The 14234-nt window shown below is 34.5% G+C and overlaps 1 protein-coding gene across 1 annotated transcript; it reads right to left on the reverse strand.

Moving 5' to 3' along the window:
• Nucleotides 1-6349: 6349 nt before the first annotated feature.
• On the reverse strand, nt 6350-7101 carry LOC126634385 (glutaredoxin-C5-like). The gene has a single exon (XM_050304894.1). It carries the CDS (start codon nt 6943-6945, stop codon nt 6565-6567), a length of 381 nt encoding a protein of 126 aa, XP_050160851.1. The 5' UTR covers nt 6946-7101; the 3' UTR covers nt 6350-6564.
• Between the last annotated feature and the right edge of the window lie 7133 nt (nt 7102-14234).

Below are 14234 nucleotides of genomic sequence, written 5' to 3' on the forward strand. Positions count from 1 at the left end.
GAAAGTTTAAAAAAAAAAAAAAAAAAAAGGAAAAGAAATTAGTGAGATTTGGATTTTGAATGCTGTCAGTCAGTAAATGGTATCTGGTTTTTTTTTTTGTCAGTAAAAAAGTAGACCATGTAAGAACAAAAGAATCTGGATCCTCTGGTTCGGGAACACATGCAGTTGGAAATTCTATCAAATGAGAATATTTGTGTGCAGAATTTATATGAGGTGGCGCGATGTGATTGGCGATGTAGAGTGAGGTGGCGGGAGTTGGGAGTAGGAAGGGTCGCCTCTCTTTCTGTGTCCGTTAACATTGACCAGAGTTTTTTTTACTTTTTTTTTTTTTAACAAACGTACATTGACCAGAAGTTAGACTTTGACGCGTGGGTAGATATTTTTTTTCTTTAATTAAAGAAAATCTGATATATTAGATATTTAGTGCTAATTAGATCGCTTGACGTAAACACCCACATTTTATCTGCGCATCGATCAACTTCATCATGTGCTACTATAAGTGCAATTCACCTTGATTTGATTTAACATTAAAAATATAGCTAAATTAATAGTTTAATTTACCCTAATGAAAAAATTTGGAACATCGCAGTTATCTGTGTTAGAATATATGCGGACAGGTAGTGGTACGAACTATACGATTGTCACACAAGAAAATTACTCATATACACATGAATGGAGTCATTCTTTGTACACAAATGATATAAGAAGATGAGTGAATCATACTCGGGTTATGTGAGTGAAAAGAAAAATACCCTTCATTATACTATCCTTGATTAGGAGGAGTTTCTCTTTTACAATTAAGGCATAATCATAGTGGCATAACCCCTTCAATGAATGTTTGACAAGTACCCAAAATATGCACCATCAATCTAATAAATATTTGTCAAATGATGTATTTTGTTACAAGAGAGAGTTTCTCTCCTTGTACTAGTGAATTAATTTTAGTCTAAAAAGCCCTGCTGCAGTTTTTGGGCTTTGGGCCTCCCATGTGTGAATGAGTCCATCCACCAACAGTTAAATGGTAGGTAGATGTGAAGGTTGCTAATTCCTACACGAAGGGTTGATTATTACATTAATGCGTAAATTACATAAAATTACTTTAATTATGAGTCTCACAATAATTTTATACCTCATATTTTAAACATTGCAATATCATATCTCAACTTATGAATTCGTTGCAATGTTAGACCTTCGTTAGTGATTCCATCAAATTAGTTAAGTGCTAAAAAACGCTAGGTGCTAGTCGGGCGGCGAGCTAGTACCTAATGCCTAGGTGGCTAGGCGGGGTTTAGGCGGATTTTGGTAAATTTCTTGTGTATCTTGTAAATAAGTGCATATTACAAAAAATTATGGGAAAATTATCCTATTCATTTCAAATTTTTATCAAGGTCTTTGGGTATTAATAACATCATTAATTATTTGACTAATAAAATATTTTTATTTTTAAATAGATTCCTTTAGTGTTAAAAATGTTACAATTATTATACTTATATTTGTGGCTAAATTTGTTATCATATATTTTTATTTTTAGTTTGTACCACTTTTTAATTTGCAAATATTTTTTAATTTGTACCAATTTTCTTTTCATTTTTTATTTGTACCCATATATTAGTTTCTTTTTGTGCCCATATTTTCTAAAGTTTTATTTGTGTTTGTACCCATGTGTATACCATCACATGACATTATATATTTAATCAATGATAGAAAAATTACATAAGTTATATTTATGTTTTATGCATAAACTTTGTATCATATATTTATACTTTTAGTTTGTACCCACTTTTAATTTGCAACAATTTTTTTTAAAATTTGTAGTATTTTCTTTTTAGTTTTATTTTGTACCCATTTATTAATTTCTTTTAGCACCTATATTTTAAAAAATCCATTTGTAGTCATAATTTTTAATATTTTATTTGTACCCTAATTTATTTATAATGTACCCATTCTTCTTTATTAATGTACCACTTTGTTATATGTGAAATGTACTACTTTTTTTTTAACACTATGGATACATTCTTTTGCCATTTATTATTTCTTATTTTTACATAGTTTTTATCCATTTATTCAATTAAAATGTTTAAAATTTTTTATTATAACCGTTTCTAATAGTATTATAATGAGGGATTTTAAATTTATAGGATTATAAATCTCATAAAATATCAAATAATTAATGTCAAAACTATAAAACTATAAATATTAATAGTAATATAATGAGGTGTACAAAGTCAAGGGACCTTGATCAAACTTTGAATACTATTAAGTTTTATTCAAAGAATGTTAATGATTAGAGACCGCAATCAAATTATCCCTAAAATTATACTTGTATGAAATATATGGATAAGATAATTAAAAAATGATAAAATGCAAAAAGAGTATCCAACAAGTCCAAAATTTAAAAACACATTAAGCATATACGCCATATAACCATAGTGATGAGTATTGTAGGATGACATATGTACAACAAGTTCACAAATTTAAACCACTTAGATTTAGATAGGATTTTTTATTTTAGTTTTTAATTTCATTATAAAAAAAAACCGCCTAGCCCCGCCTAGAGCCCATCCGATTTTTCCAACCGATTTGCAAGAAAATGCCTCGGCTCACCACCGCCTAGCGCCTTGGCCGTTTTTTAGAACATTGATATTTGCTGACGTGGTAGTCCACTAGTGCCACTCACATTTTTTTATATATAAAATAAATCATTTAAAAAAATAAATTTTGTATGTCAAAATTAAATTAAAAAAGAATGGGTCCCACCCCCTTCAAATCACTCATACCAGCCTTATGCTCTCACCGACCTCCCATTTCAGTTTGAATTCAAACGCTGAATCCATTCTCTGCCATGCCTCCGTTTAAACTAAACTCTGAATTCAAACCTGAAACCAAACCCTAAATTCAAACATTTCTTCTCTCCTACTCCCACTCGTTGATTCAAAACCAAATCCAACACAATTCAATCCCTACTACTATCCCTCAAACCGCTCTGCGACACTCTCACCACAAACCCCCAAAACCCATCTCAGCCCCCATCACCCCTAACCCACCTCCCAACTTGCACCCTCACCACCCTCTTCGCCCTTTTCGTTCTCAAATTTTGAAATTGATTGTGGAGAGAAAATTGATTGTATAATAGGTAGAGAATCAAGCTTGATTTTTTTATTAAGCTCAAGAGGAAGCTTTAACTTTGTGGAAATGGAGGAAATTCGATTAAGCTCACGAATGTATTGAAAAGCTCGGTGGCCACGGAGAAGCCCAACGGTGGAATTGGAATCAAAGAGCTGCATTTCAACAAAGATGACGGCGACGGCGACGGCGGAGGATCAGCCGAGTTCGAGCCGAGCTCCATGTTCTTGACAAAGATGGTTCAGAATTTCATCGAGGAAAGCAACGAAAAGCAATCATTGGCTGTGACGAGGTGTAGCCAGAACCGCTGCAACTGCTTCAATGAAAACTGCAACAACAGTTCGGACCTCGATTTCAGATCGGAATTTGAGATCTCCAGACTGATTGGGGAGATGTTAGAAAAGAAGGTGGATTCGGTGATTTGAAGGTTGTGGGGCCCACACTTTTTAATTTAATTTTTGACAATCATTTTTTTTAGAGAAGTATTATTGGTACTCAAAAAATCTCAATTTACACTCCTCACAAGTGTATTTTTCTTTTCTAATATATAAAGTTTGGAGTGTAAGTGCTAATAACAATTCTTTTTTTTTAAATGATTTATTTTATATATATATATATATATATTTTAATGGCACAAGTGAGTTGCCACGTCAGCAAATATATGGGCCATTTATTGCCAAATCAACTTAACGGCTAATTTGACGAAATCACTATTAGAGGTCTGACATTGCAACGAATTTGTGAGTTGAGGTTTGACATTGTAATGTTTAAAACATGAGGTATGAAATTGTGGCGCTACCTATAGTTGAGGTAGTTTTATGTAATTTACCCTACACTAATCCAAGAAAGATGATGCTCCATTTGGGTCAATTTTTCTAGAATGTCGGAATACAGTTCGGTATATTAAGGTGTAATGGTAATTACTTGCAAACTTGAAAAAAAAAATATTTTCAACCAATGCATGAGCATATAACTTCACTCTAATCCACTGCTCCAAATTTAGTCACATACGATCGCATGTAGTCTAATTCCCAATATAATGTACTTCGGGAGCCTCCATTCTCTTTCACTCTTTTGTAATAAATATTGTACTGATATTTGGTCTACTAATTAGATTGATCAGGGACTCGAATCAAAATGATTCTTAGATTTGTTTTACAAAAATACATCGGCCATGCGGTGAAAATTTTACGTGTACAAAAATATTTTCCACGTAATATAACATTTCACGAGATATAATATACGCACCACAATTTTGATATGTACCGCTTCAACTAATAAAAAAACAAAAACACATTGAAATTAAGTATATCGCAAGTTCGCAACACCTTGTGTCGATATTTTGGTACATTGAAACCTTCTTACCAAATGTGTCAACTTTATAGATCTACATGCCATCACCCCTGGTAAGAAACCGAGCATTTCGTGATTTAAAAATGCTGATTCTCGCTAAATCATCACTAGTCCATCTTTTTGTCATAATTTATCAATTTCGTCACTCACAAATACTGTAATAGCAATAGGAAGATGCAACACATGGAAAAATTTTTAGTTTTTAAGTTATTAACCTTTTAACACACATATCTCACAATTTATATAAGGATACATAATGTAACCTCTCATGTTATGGTCATACTGAAAAATCTCTCTATCACATCTATCTCCAGTCACACCACCGGCTCACCTGCTAAACTAAACCTAGATCATCATTTGACGTCCTGTCCTCCTGCGTGGTGGAATTTGACTATGTTGTTGTAGGACGTGGCTACGAGGGTTACGATCTTGTAGCGGGACCCATTGGTCCCATTCCACGTAACGGAAAAGACATGAGCCTACCATCCATCCATTTATCATGATCACCGTGGAAAAGTTTACCGATTCAATGAGCTGGCCAGTCAAAGCTTGATCATGGACCGTCAACGTCTGGTGGCTGCCACAGTGGAGTTGGGTATCTATCAATCACAGCAAAAATAACGGAGTCGATTAAACTGGCAAATTGTGCGGCGCAAACCTGAGAGATATGTGGATGCAAATACTCCAAAAGTCGAAGAATGATAATGAAACGGTCACATGCTTCGTCATAACATGAGTGCTACGGCTTGTTTTTTATTAGTGACAAATTATATGAGACGTGTTTACAATATATAAAGTGCGTATAGCGTGATTACAATATATAAATCACGTACGGCGTGTTTACGATATATAACTCGTGTATTTAAGTACGCGAGAATATTAATAAGGTCGTTCATTGCAAAATTGTATTTTAGAATTTTGAATTACGTGAGAACATTATAAGAAAAAAGTCAGTGACGCATTGGCACCACTGCTTTATGCTTAAAACCGATGCCATTAATATCTAAAAGCTAGCCTTTTGTTGCCACTCAGTACTACAGTCTGGTGATATTTCTCTTCATTTGGAAGTTAGGGGTCTTAGGTTCGAATCTCGTAAATGACGAATTTAATACCAAATTAGGCTGCTCATTGTTTTGTTTTATCGAACTCTCATTCCCTTAATATAAAAATATCGATGTACAAAAAAAAAAAAAAGCTAGCCTTTTGTTTGCAAAAGGAAATATTTTTGGCCCTTCTCTTCTTCCTACGCTTAATATTCTTTGAAAATTTACATATATGGCAAATTAAAGACATGGAACGCAGCCTAAAAATGTAACAATATTGTTAATTAGCTCTCCAAAAATGCAAATAAATCAATGAAACAAGAGACAGAGACAAAGACAAGGTTGTGGAGATTAAAGTAAAATATTTAACTCTTTTTTTTTCTTTCCATTTTTTTGTATACAGAGGAGGGAGCAATTACACATCTATGAATTGAGAGATTTTTCAGTGTGACTGTCACACAAGTGGTACACTACATGTTGCTATATAAATGGTGGGATATGTGTGTTAAAAAATTAATAACTTAAAAAATAAAATTTCTCATCATTTACATAAAACCACGTGGTGTACCACCTGTGTTCCCGTCACAACTAAAAATTTCACCTCTGAATGCCCACAGTAAAGAGAAATTTTTAGTTGTGACGGTACACCACGTGTTTTAATAGGAGTGATGGAAAATTTTATTTTTTAAGTTATTAACTTTTTAGCATACATATCTTACAATTTGTATTATTGTATAGTGATACGTGGTGTACCACCCCGTGTATCGGTCACACTGAAAAATCTCTTCACAGTAAAAGCCTGAAGACAGTCCAACACCCTCGAGAAAAGATAAAGGAAACCCAGATGAACAATTAACTAGCTAATTAAGTGACATTAGTGATTAATTAGTGTGTCCAAAACGGAGGTGGACTCACAAAAGCCACTCCTCTTCCTCCGCCTGCCTGCCCTTATGTAATTAATTAAGTAGCAGTACAAATCATGATTTTGTTTTCCCTTCTTTCGTACAACAAAAACTATCTCAAGACAGAAGAGAACGAACAAATCTCAGAGCCAGAGAGCCCCGGCCTCTTTGAGAAGAGGAACAAGAGTGCCGTTGATATGAGAGGCCATGACTCTGTCCATTGCGCCGACGAGTTTGCCACCGATGAAGACGACGGGGACGGCGGAGGAGGTCCCCAGCAGCCTCATCAACGCCCTCTCCAAGTCCTTACCTCTGGGGTCCTCGTCCAGCTCGTACACAGTGGGGTTGACGCCCATGCCGCAGAAGAGGCGCTTGATGGCGTGGCACATGCAGCAGCTGCTTATACTGAATATCACCACCGCGCTCTCCGACGCCATCCGCTCTATGCGCTCCAGAGGGTCCTCTATGCCCATGGAGGTTCTTGTGGGCATGCAGGAGCCCCATGACTCGGTCTGGTAGTGCATTGTGCTAGCTTAAATTGTTGAGGAGGTTAGGGTTCAGGTTGAAGTGAAGCGAAGGAATGTATAGATATCTGACTAGAAAAGCGGCTTTCTGGTTAAGTACTTGGGAGTTCAGAGGAGCAGTAATACGAGTATGTGAGATTTTGGTGAGGAATGGAGGAGAAGAGGGTCTGTATTTATAGGCCTGTTGGTTCAACTTTGAAGGGTATTTTTTTCCTTCCGTTATATTTTATTTATTTAATGGGTATTCTTGGAATAAAGATAAAAATAGTGGGTCTAAATCTAATATTGTAGTCGTCAGCGCATGCAAGTTTTCTTTAATTCTGCAATAATATTTATAATTAAAAAGTCAGATTTTCTTATATTAATTTGAATAAATTTTGAAATTAATGGAGAATAATAATACAAACAAGAGAGCTTATAATATAGAGAGGAGAGGAGACATGAAGGTCAGGCTTTTTCAGGAGAGAGTTGGGCAATAGACGGCTGCGTCCGTCCTTGTTGTCGGCCCTACGCCATCCGATTAATTATCAAATTTATAAAATTAAAAAAAGCAAGAACGTGCTGATCACAAACCTTTGTTCCTTCTGTTGACGAAAAATTTACCCTCGGAATGCTATTCTAATTAAGAAAACAAAATTCTATTGATACCGTTGGAAAATTGTAATTTTGGATTAGATCGAATTTTGTAGACCCCGGCAGAGCTAAATTAGGATTAGATGAATATTCTCAAGCTCCATGATGTATTATTGTATATAATGGATTAGTACGCTTTTTAATTTCTGTCTTATCGAAAACAAATTCTTCCATATATACAAAATCTGGTATATATATTATCTTGTTCTTCTATATTGCATGTCGGGGGATGGGGATTCATATTCATTACTAGTTATTTTATACTATTTTATACGTTTTATCCTTTGAGTTCATCTTTTTCACTTAATACTAATAGATATGTGCCTATTAATCTTTCTCTAGAATATAATCTTATTAATTTTCAAACTTAATAAGTTTAGTTAAGTTGGCTACAACAATATACTATTCTTCTTAACAAAATTAGACTCTTCCTCTATGTCATTTAGATGAATTTAGCGTAGACTATCGCATGTATCAAAATCTTATCTATGGGAAGCATTAAGTTGAAGTCTACGTTAATTCAAAAAGGGGATACTAGGATAAAGTTATAGTGTAGTGCTATTCACATGCACATCCTTTTTACCTCACACACACTCTTATTAATTTTTGTTTATTAATCTACTTCAATTGATTCGATTTGACAAAATAAGAGGGATAAATCAAATTAAGTGGCTTATTAATTAACGAGTATAGTACTACTATACTAAATTACTAATAATGTTTTGTTAGCTTTATTGGCTTTGAATGATTTGTAATGAATAAATGTAGCAATAGGTGGGGGAACATGCATGCTTGGCTCCATGGCTCACAGCGCGCATGCTTAGACATGTATGCAGCATGTCCAATGTGTGGCAGTAGCTTTTTCATTATTTAGGGTTTCATATATATAACATTTCCTGAATCTCACTGATCAATTTCCAGTAATAGTACTTCTAATTAATATTACAGATAAAGGAGAGAGCCAAACCAAGCCAAACAAAACCCAGAGAGAGAGAGAGAGATGAAGTCCGTACAGGCTTGGCGGGAAAAAGTAGGGTTTTCTGCTTGTAGTTTAGTTTTTTGGGGTCGCTAGCTCTCGGCAGACTGAAGAGTGAAGAGGTGATGCAGTGCAGTGCACAGGCACAGAGGCAAGCAATTAAGGGTATGTCCTGGGCGCGAAGGATATGCATGGCCTAATAAAAGTCCCAGCGGGAGCAGGAGCTGGGCGAAGAAAAAGAACTTGATATTATTCGATTCTGCTTCGTCACTTGTCTGCCTCTTATTTAATTTTCTACCCTCTTCCCTTTTCTGTCTTCACGCATACGCCATACCAACGTATATCTGTAAATATTGTTTACATGCATCATGTATACACCCACGTATATATACATGCAGCCCGTGAATACCTGGACTTCCTTTATTTTATGAAAGAGCCTGGACTGTAAACACTTCGATATATATATATATATATATATATATATATATATATATATTTGTATATGTGCACACACAAACACATATAGGCTTCTGCACTACACTTTTTTTTTTGTCAAGGGCTTAAAGGATTGAAATGACACAACAGGCATGAATGTCCCTCCACTCAACGTACGTACTATCTATATGACTATATGGCCAAAACTCAAAGGAATCCAACGGTTTAAAGTTTAAACTTTCAACAAACAAATCAAGGGACTCATACCATAAAAAAATCTCCTATGCTCCAGTATACGTGCATAGTTTGCATTGCATGAATAGATGTTGTAAATGGCCAATATATATAGCTTATTGCTGATAAACTAACATCAAAAGATTTGTATTGTGTACTATATACTGGTGCATATTAAAAACATACTTCATTGTATAAAAAATTGTGGCCGTGGGATGGTAATGTACAATTCATCGGACGGCCGGGGGTGGACGGTGGAGGAGTAAACTTTGACTCTCGGGAATCTAATTCTTTTTTAAGTGGGAAAGGGGGAAAACCAATAAAGAATATTAGATTCAATCGTACAAAAGTTGTGTTCGGTCTAATTGTTTATGGTAAATACAAAAGTTGTATCGTTGTGTGGCATTTGGCAGGGATGAATTTAAAGGTCGCGTGATGAAATCCTCAGCTTTTTGGGATTTTGTCGCAACGTTTATCTTCTTCTCTGTTATCAGCTAGCAGCTGATTCATTATTCAGACTGGTAATTTATGATCAGTTTACCATTTAGAGAGGAACATGCAGAGAAAAAACAGGCCGGAGTGCCCAGAAATATCCCAAATGAGGAATGAGCATTTATAACAAAAAAAAAAAAAAAAGGTTCCAAAGGAATAAGCCTCACTTTTATTAAAATGTGAGAGTAGGTAAAGTGATCAATAACATGGTTCAAATAATTTTATTCGAACTTGTCGATGCTATTGTAATCCGCTCAAAGTGTAGTATATGTGTGTATCACATAGTAGTGTATGAACACACTGAATTCGGCTCCATATACACAAGTTTAGGGTTTCGCTTTAAACTTAAAAAGAAACACTAGTGAAGTTCACGCTTGTTTTAAATTAGTAAAACGTAAACACAGTTAATTATGAATTTAATATCTTTATGGAAAGCATTTTATGGGTCCGGAGCAGCACGAAGAAGAAACTTTATGGTATATTAGGTCGGCATGCAACTATTTGACCAAATATTTTATTTTGGGGTAATGCATTTGTGAATAAATCTTATAAACTTAATAATGTGTCATCAATAAAATGAACATGTTTATTAATGCTTAAATAATAATTAAATCATTAACTTCCATATCATTTAGTTTACAAATTTAGTTTTCTTAACATTACCGTTTTCTTTATTTGGCATGCACTTCCCCTCTCTCTCATGATGGACGAGTTTAATGTCACGAAGCAGCATGATATAATATTGTTTAAACTTCTCTCTATTTAACAACACTAAATCAAAACACTTAGAGAAATGAAGAGCTCATTTGAAAGTGTTTATAAAATTACTGAAAACACTTTTGGAATCATCCATTAGTCAAGATGTAAATGACTGTGGAAAAATATTTGAAGTGCTTTTTACAAAATGTACTATTTTATGCTTCTTGCTGAAAATACTTCAAGTAATTTTAAAATTAAAAAATAATTTGAACAAAAACACTTTAATTCATTTTAAAAACATTTCCAACGAGAGACAGAATACACATGTATAAGTTGTTCTCCTACTTAAATACTTCCATGATCTGAATGGTGATGATGATGTAGTTTTGTTGAGCAAAGTCTGACGCAACTATCGTTTTAAAAAATTAAAGTAAGAGGCAATGCTGGTTACTACTTTAGAGAATGGTGAATAATATAAATATTTGGCCATAGCTCCTTGAGCCGTTAAAGCGAAACGACATGACGGCTTTTCTCAGCCTTTGTTCCTCAACTTTGCTAACCGGATGACGTTAGCCCACCGTTGACTGCTTTTTCTTTCTTCCTTTCCCAACTTTTACTGCCCTTCTAGCCTCCCATTTGTCGCTTTCACTTTCGCTTAAATTTATATTTAATATTATTAATAACTAAGTTTGGTATTTGGCCAAAAAAAAAAAAAACTAAGTTTGGTACTTACAAATATATTTTTTATTAATTAAATATGACTTATGGTCATGAACATTAGTTATGTTATGTTTTTTTTTTTAAAAGAGGAACAATTGGTGACAAGTCACGGTTCACTTTTTTCAGGAACTTCCAATATCAAGGCCATTTTCCTGTTCTTTTTAGGAATTTCAGCTTTATATAATCTCTATTTGTTTGTTTATTTATTAGTGTGTGTGAACACAAATATATTTACAAAACTAGTGGTAGAGAGAAAAAGTGTTCTAAATTGAGAAATGTTAGTAATCTTTTTATTTACACTTTGTTCTTTAATTTTTTTATATACATTTTGAATAATGTATTTTTAGACCATTCTTTACAGAATTATTAAATTAAAAAATATTTAGCCATCTAAAGATCATCAAATAAACAGATAAATTATATATTTTCAATTAAATACTTAGTTGCTTATACATTTTTTTTATTTAGTTCATTTTACGGAGTTAACTTTTAAATAATTACTTATAATTTCGATCATCATATAACGTTTGAAAATGGTAAAACAAAATATCACCTTTAATATTTGCAATTGGAATTTAATGTCCTATGTCGGTGCTTTTGTCTCACCATGTGGTTCCAACATTAGTAGGGCAAGTAATCAAACTCAACGTCATGCCACACGGCAATTTGTGGTTTCATCTCTTCTGTCTTGGTCCCTGATTGGCTCCCTCCATTTGCTTAATACTCACGTCAGTAAAGAACGTGTTGAGAGTAAATTTTACATCGAAAAAATAAGAGAGCTTTGTATATATTTATAAGTAATTAGACAATTTTTGATACTGTCAATTGATTTTTCGATCGAATTCCGACTTCCTTTTCTTTTTTATTACACTTTACACTTACTGTTTGGTGTTTTTTCAAGATTTGCCAGCAACATTAACAAATTATTTGTCGTTTGTTTGTGTCTTTGCTCTTGACCATATAATATATGCTGCCTGTGGGGACTAGGGAATGGGGAAAGGGGAGAGGGTCGAGTCAGATTCCTTTATTTAGTACGCGGAACTTTAAGAGACAAAGTTGGGCACCATGTTATGTTATATGTGTTATGACAAAATTATAGGGGTGTGCTATCCACACACCCAATTTTACTTCTCACACACTCTTTGATAATTTATGTTCGTTGATCTTCTTCAATTCATCTGATCGGACAGCCGAAAATTAAAAATATGTGTGAGAAGTAAAATAGGGTGTGTGAATATCACATCTCAAATTATATTGTGCTTCCGGGGCAGGGGAAGGGGAAGACAGTTAGTATCCATTCTAAATTAATGCAACTATACTCTACAATCTCAAAATTAAAGGAAAAACGCGACTAATGTCATGCTGAAGTCTGCCAGACGTTAGATTGACTGAGCATCTAGGGCCAGAAGTGTTTGGGATAAGTTGGGGAGGATAGGGCCCACTGATTGCCACGGCAACGTGGTACTGCCGGAGGTTTTTTGTTTGGGGTTTACGTGCAACTCTTGCTCCTTGGTATGGTGATTTTGGTATGGGTGGAGTTTCTCTAATGTCGTGGTTCTTATATCAATCCCATCAAAACGAGTTTTATGCGTTTTGTCTCGTGGTTTGATACAGTATTTTTGTATCACTGATCAAGAGACGATTTTTATGCGACGATATGATATGTGTTGTGGTGCTGGGCATGTTAATGTATAAGTAAAAGAATGAGACGGTAGTAGACAATGGTCTGCGTCCATTTCCACTACTCGCTTATTTTTCACTTCATATTTTAAGGAAAACTAATAAAAAAAAGAATGAAAACTTTAAATTTTAACGAAAATGACAAAATAAACGGTAAAGTGAATAGTATTAGGATTGACTTTTTAGTAGAAAAATGTGAATTTTCGTTAAAGTGAACAGTACCGGGAACTTTTCATTAAAATTTCTTATATTTTAAGCCAGTACCGGAAACTTTTCGTTAAAATTTCTTATATTTTAAGCCATTGACAGACAGTAGAGAGAGAGAGAGAGAGAGAGAGAGAGAGAGAGAGAGAGAGAGAGCAACGACGTCCAATCAGCAAACATGCATGATGCATACATATGGTCTCCGTTTTGTATTGTAAGAGATGCGGGGCACGTCGTATTCGTAATTGTATATACGATAAACTGAGCTCGAAAAAAAGAAAGCAGGATGTGCGCAAGAGAAATAAGGAGATTATCATTTTAATAGGCAATGGTTGCATGTTCATCTTGATATTTTGTCACGCATAAAAGTTTAGTGTTGTGCTTATGATTGTCAAGGTTTTCTTTAGGCTCAAGATTTCAATCCAACCTTTTCATATTAATTTCTTTCATCGGATTTGATTTGATGTTTTTGGCTCCTATGATGTTCAGACAATCTGCTACTTGTGAGATTTGAGTAAGAATTTAGTCTGGGGATTAGGGAAGGGAGAGAGGAAGAAAGTCAAAGATGCATGGGGTTTAGATTATAGAAGAGGATGATCTACTAGACCCAGACAACGTTGGTCGGTTACTCATCAGATGACGAAGTAACCAGAACTGCATTTCAGATTGAGACATTTGAACCCCTACTATACTACTGGCTCCGTCACTGTCCACAGCCTCCAGCTTAATAAGGACGAATCAGTTTTAAGTATTTTCGTCGCTTTGAGTTGTTGGAAGATTGGAGCTTTTAGTGAGAACAAATAATTGTGGAGATGTGCTAGGTGGGGTCTCTACCCTAATACTTGGGGGCTTACTGCTTTAGCTAGAAGCTCATACTACAACAACCGCCATATAATGGGCCTCTTAAATGGACTCCAATTCAGAAATTAACTCCAACCCAATGGGCCTGTTACGGACCCATGGTTGTCTTTTGACAACCAGGCCCAATTCTGCCTGAGTCCATGTAACTTCCGTAAGTTTTCATTTGTACAGAAAATTGAACAGTAACAAAAAATTAACACTTAATAAGAATATAATTAAGGAAAACTAATAGAAATAGCTTAAAAACTTTAAGTTTTAACGAAAATGACAAAATAAAGGGTAAAGTGAATAGTACCAGACTTGACTTTTTACTGTAAAAATATAATTTTTCGTTAAAATGAATAGTACCGAAAAC

The sequence above is a fragment of the Malus sylvestris genome, chromosome 9 (genome assembly GCF_916048215.2).
Source record: "Malus sylvestris chromosome 9, drMalSylv7.2, whole genome shotgun sequence".
NCBI lineage: Eukaryota > Viridiplantae > Streptophyta > Magnoliopsida > Rosales > Rosaceae > Malus > Malus sylvestris.